General features: G+C 39.9%; 1 protein-coding gene across 2 annotated transcripts; it reads right to left on the reverse strand.

Annotated features, from left to right (window-relative positions):
* Nucleotides 1-1307: 1307 nt before the first annotated feature.
* LOC143198144 (uncharacterized) lies at nt 1308-5041 on the reverse strand. Of its 2 annotated transcripts, none has more exons than XM_076407151.1 (6): nt 4311-5041; nt 4034-4256; nt 3697-3974; nt 2311-3642; nt 1864-2255; nt 1308-1805 (listed from the first exon to the last, which is right to left on the reverse strand). In XM_076407151.1, the coding sequence occupies exons 1-6, from the start codon at nt 4341-4343 to the stop codon at nt 1565-1567; spliced, it is 2499 nt and encodes an 832-aa protein (XP_076263266.1). In that variant the 5' UTR covers nt 4344-5041; the 3' UTR covers nt 1308-1564. The 2 variants fall into 2 exon arrangements, with proteins under 2 accessions (XP_076263266.1, XP_076263267.1); XM_076407152.1 differs by having other exon boundaries at nt 4148-4256; nt 4311-5039.
* Between the last annotated feature and the right edge of the window lie 244 nt (nt 5042-5285).

Here is a 5285-nt window from a genome sequence, read left to right on the forward strand (position 1 = left end):
TCCACAACTCTTGCAACAACAAGTGTTGTTCAAAGTTTTGAAGCACTCTTATACCTTTTTATAGATTTCAAGTGTATTAATAGATGGACTTTCATCTTTAGAACAGTAACAATTTTTCACAACCGCAATGATTCTCTTCGATTGACTTCAACAGGCTAGGGCACAGGCGCGATGTTATTACTCATTCTGGATTATCCTGTTCTTTGTCCTGTGATCCTGTGATTTGTACAACACTATATTTCCTGTGTTTTATAACTTATACATTGATCCAATTTTATCAAATTTGTAATTGGTATGCTTCTCTCGGGGAGAGTAGTACCGAGGGTGTCAAATATTCTTCACTATATCTCGCCATTGTTAACGATTGGCTACAACTGTTCTGACCTGGGACAATGTTACTGTCTTATTTTTTAGATCGCTTTCTATGGTCCTCGATTCAAATTTATTTCGGGACTGGCCCATTCAAAAGGTCAATTTCACACAGAATGTGAGGAATTCGTTCACTTTAGATCCGATAGCCATGTCCAAACCATAATAACTTTCGTTTACAAATGTACTGAGATATTAGAAAGTTTATTTTTATAAAATTCGTTATTAATAAGTTCGTGAATGACATGAGTGACATGCCAAATAAATACAAATTTATTTCCGAGACACCATTTATTTGATACAGTTAAATGACGTCACCGATAATTATTTTCTATTAGTTTTATTTGAATTAATTAGTTTTTGGCTTCGGTCCGGTTTTCATGTTTAGTACTTTTGCGATTAAAAAACCATAAATTGAATTCGAGCGTCACAATATTTACAACAACTTCATTTTATTTGTGTTTTTTTTTATTTCTCTTAAGACGTGTTTTTTGGTCGATATTGTTATCGATTGCGTAATTCAGATCGACTGAACGGCAATTGGCGCTTGGGAAAAAAGATAAAGAAATGAAAGTTTCGTATTTTGCAAAAACGCCAACGAAATTTTGGATTTTTTTTCAACCAATTTCATTGCTTTTCAAGCTTATCAGTCACGATAACCGCAACGCTATCTAGGTTAAACTAAAACCGGCTGTGAAAAACGTCCATTGTGTTACCCAACAATTTCACAGTCGCAAACCGTTCAGCTGCACCGTGGATTTTTTTCCGGCATTTATCAATTCGAAAATGGTGTTTGCCAATGAGAGTTGCTCAAAAACTGGGCTCCTGTGGCAAAAGGCAAACGAATCGATTGGCCGTGTTCGTTTTTTCCTGCGTGTTCGCCGACCGCGACGAGTCATTGTACTAGTAAAATGGAACGCGCGGAAAATAAAGCACCGTGAATTTTATTTTCATTTATTTAACAAATATAACAACAAACAACAAAACAAACTTACGACTACACCGGTCCGGTAGAGGTATCACAATCATACGACCAAAAAATGAGTTACCGAAACTGGTTATGAACTGAACCAAAAACAGAAGATTCGAAAGGTAATATTCAATCGACATTCGTTCGGAACTGGGTAATTTTGAAAATATATTGTCAGCGTCACCGTTATACATCATTCACTCATTAATTTGTTCTTTACAGTCCCTAGTCGAAGCCGGCATCGGCATCGAAGTCCTTTTCAAACTCGGTTTTCTCCACCATGTACCTGGGTAAGGTGGTGTCGAACAATTTACTGTAAATGGGCTTGGTTTCGTGACTATAGGCTCCTTCCTCGTCGGCTACATCGACTTCTTTTGGAGCGACCTGTTCCTCTTTGGCTTTGGTTTGTTTAACCTCGATTCTTTCAGAATCTGGAGCACTCTCCTCTGTTACAAGCTCCATATCTCTAAGAAATCATTAAATATCAACTAATGTCCGAAGTGCTGTCCTTAAATCATCCTTACCTGAAATCTGGTTGAACCGACAACACGGTCTCCATTATTTCCGACGATGCCGTACCCATATCGGCTACAGGTTTGCTAGCTGAAGCTTTCTTGAAGAACTTCTTCTTTTTAGATGTTTCTGACGCCGATGGCACCACGGCATCGACGGGTTTCTCGGTTAGAGGCTCCACCTTTGATTCCTCGCTCTCTTCGTCGCTGGACTCCTTTTTCGGATCCTTCAGTCTTTGGACTTCATGGTAAGCGACGTGGGTCGCTTTGGGCTTGCTCTCGGCGATGTACATGCATTCTTCGTGCTGGATCTTGTTGTGATCGACACACAGGAAGCAGGTCATGCCGCTCTTCTCGGCTTTCTTACAGTTGGATCTGTCTTTCTTGGCGAATTCAGCTAGTACCTGTCAAAAGAGTATCATATAGTTTCACAGTTTGATTTAAATAGTACAAACTTACCTCTTCCACATCTTGCTCTTTCTTTTGAGCTGGTGCGCTTTGGCGTTCCTCGTTCTTTGACTCGGAGGTCTTGTGTAGTTCCGGGAATAATTTGTAATGGTACTCGTCGAAACTCTCGTCATCCTCTTCTTCGGCGGAGCTCTTGTCGTTCTTCACGTTGGCCTTGAAATGTTCTGGTACGTCATACGGATTATCATCTACCAGTTTCTTGTTGTTGTCCTTGGTGTTAGTGTATTTGAAGTAAGGATACTCATAACCAGATTCTGGTTTTTCGTTTTCTTCAGCTTCATCATCCTCGGCGCTAACCTCGGTTTCCTCCACGCTGGTGCCTGCACTTTCCAGTTCGGGAATAGCTTCAGCTGTTTTACTCTTAACAACGGACTCTCCTTCGTCCTGTTCACCGCTATCCTCTTTCAGCACCGTTTTGGTTTCTTTAGGTTCATCGTCGCTGTCGAATTTCTTTTCGGCTACGTAAGCGTACTTGTGTTCCTTGGGAGCTGAGCTGTACGAACATTGTTCAAAGTTTCCCCCGGTTTTCTCGTCTCTGCACACTGTGCAGGTAGCTCCCTCTCGTTCCACTTGCTGACAAGCACCGGGGACTTTCAACAGTTCGGAACTTTGACTCTCAGAATAGCTTTCGTACTCGTCAGGACTGTAAGGTTTGTATTCGAAATCCTTCTGTCTTTCGATCTCAGCAGCTTCTTGCTCCTTTTCGAAATCTTCGTAATACTTTTTGCTTCTGGAGGCTACTTCGAAATACGGATCTTGACTGTAGGATCCTTTAGCGGGGCTACGTTTGAACCTAAAGCTTCCTGGAGCCTTCGCGGGGACTGAGAACCTCATGGAACTGGCGGCGTATTCGTTGATGGGGTCCTCACTGGCTGAGTACGAGCACTGGGTAAACTTGGCCTTGTTGGCAGCATCTTCGCAAACGAAACAGTTCATGTTCTCGGCGTATTCCGGTGAGGCAATCTTCCTGCAACCCTCTAGATTCTCGGGTGCACTGTCCGATGATGCTGCGGCACCATCTTCTTTATTTAATTCCTCTATATATTTGCTCTGCAATGCATCATAGTCCACCGGCTCCAAATTGTATTTCTCGATGGGATTTACCTTGGAAGTAGGAATTTTTAAGGCACCTAAGTATGCCGCAGATGATGGGGAATTCTGGGAGACCGTGGATGATGATTTTCCGGTACTGTAATCGACATCCTTACTATTGAAGTACGAGGGATTGCCTTTGGTGTAATCGATTTCATCGGCGGCCTTTCTCAGCTGCTCGTAGGAATCGAAAGCGTCTTTGAAACCATCGAAATCTCCATCTGACTTGGACTGAAAACACAAACCACAAAATCAAATAAACACTGGAGTAGTCTCCCATCTCACCTTTGTGCCTTTTCCTTTCAAGGGTGGGGCGATGGTCTCGACATCGTCCTTGCTGGAGGCTCTTTCCTCATCGTCATGTTTGAAAAACGTAGCGGGAACAGGAATCTGATGGCTAACGTAATGGGGACCCGGACTGACCTGACTCCGTTCGGCTTTGAGGGGATGATAATCGGACGCTGACGTTTTCTGGAAGAACGCATCCCTTAAATGACGGAAAGGATCGGTTTTGACGGGCTTTAATGATGATGCCGCTTCCTCCAGACCAGACGAGTCAAATCCTGTAATTTGCGATGCGATGTTTTAATTTCAGGGAATATTTGAATTACCAGGTGTGTACCTATAGGAGTAACGAAGAACTTCTCGAATTCAGCTTGATTCGGGAGTCCGTCATTGTACTCCAAGGTATCCTGTTTCTGTTTCAAGGCAACAGCTCGTCCGCTAGAGTACTTACCGTAATCGGAATGGTCGTACTCGGATCCATAATCAGCACTATCCGCTTCGGACGAGTAGTCGTACTCCTGTGTGGATCCTCGGTGCGTCAGCGACAATACAAGACACACCTGCAGCGAAAAGAAAAATTATTTCCGAAAACACGATTGGTCTGGTGCACTAACCTCAAAAACTATGCTTCCCTTGAGCAGAAGCATTTTCGCTACGTGACAGGTAAAACTGAAAAATTGCGTTTCTCGACGGCTGAATTGATTTTTATATTGGTCCCACCACAACGTTCGTTTCTGTGATATACGTAACGCAAGAAAGTGTCTCGCTAAATTCTTAAATAATTGACTATTTCGCTACAACGTTGCTGAAGCGAAGATTTAACAGATCAGGCGTGAAAAAGTTCAGTTTTGATTGATACGGAGTTATTTTATATAGACCAAGAGCTCATAGACTGTATTTAGTTTACTATATATGTGTATATCGGGCTCGGAATTCATTCATAGTGTTTTATTATTCCTTTTAACATTATGGAAAAATATCATATAAGACTATCTTGCTTTAGTGCAGTGTATAACTCGAAATAGTTATTTTATATTACATATATATTACAGTTTTATAACCTCAGGAAGCTACAACCTGAAATATAAAACCAACATCACGTAATTGTTAGAAGATATAAGTTATATTTCAGCAGTTTGTTTAACATCTTATAAAAGGCTGACGAAAGCTGAAGAAAGTAAAATTAACTATAGACTATACTGTTAGACAAAATTCTCCAAAAAGCTTTTTTTTCATTATAACTACCTTAAAACTTTTGTGTTATTTAGTGGCTTTAAACGTATATTTATTTAATTATGACTCTGATATACATTATTAATTATGCTTACTGTACAAAAGCAAAATAGAATAGAATGTATAAATAAAACAATAACCAATAAATGTATTAAATGAGATAAGACATAAATTAATATAAATATAATATATAAATAAATAAATAAGAATACCATAAGAGCAGATATAAAATAATAATAAAATTATAATCCATAATATATTAACATAAACAGTGGATAAAATTTCAGGTAAAGGTTATAACCATAAAATAGTCTGGTTTCTAAACTAATTATGAAATGAGAAATTAAACAGAATAT

The sequence above is a fragment of the Rhynchophorus ferrugineus genome, unplaced genomic scaffold, assembly GCF_030347505.1.
Source record: "Rhynchophorus ferrugineus isolate W39M unplaced genomic scaffold, kcgeb_rfMv2 rfM6, whole genome shotgun sequence".
Lineage (NCBI taxonomy): Eukaryota > Metazoa > Arthropoda > Insecta > Coleoptera > Curculionidae > Rhynchophorus > Rhynchophorus ferrugineus.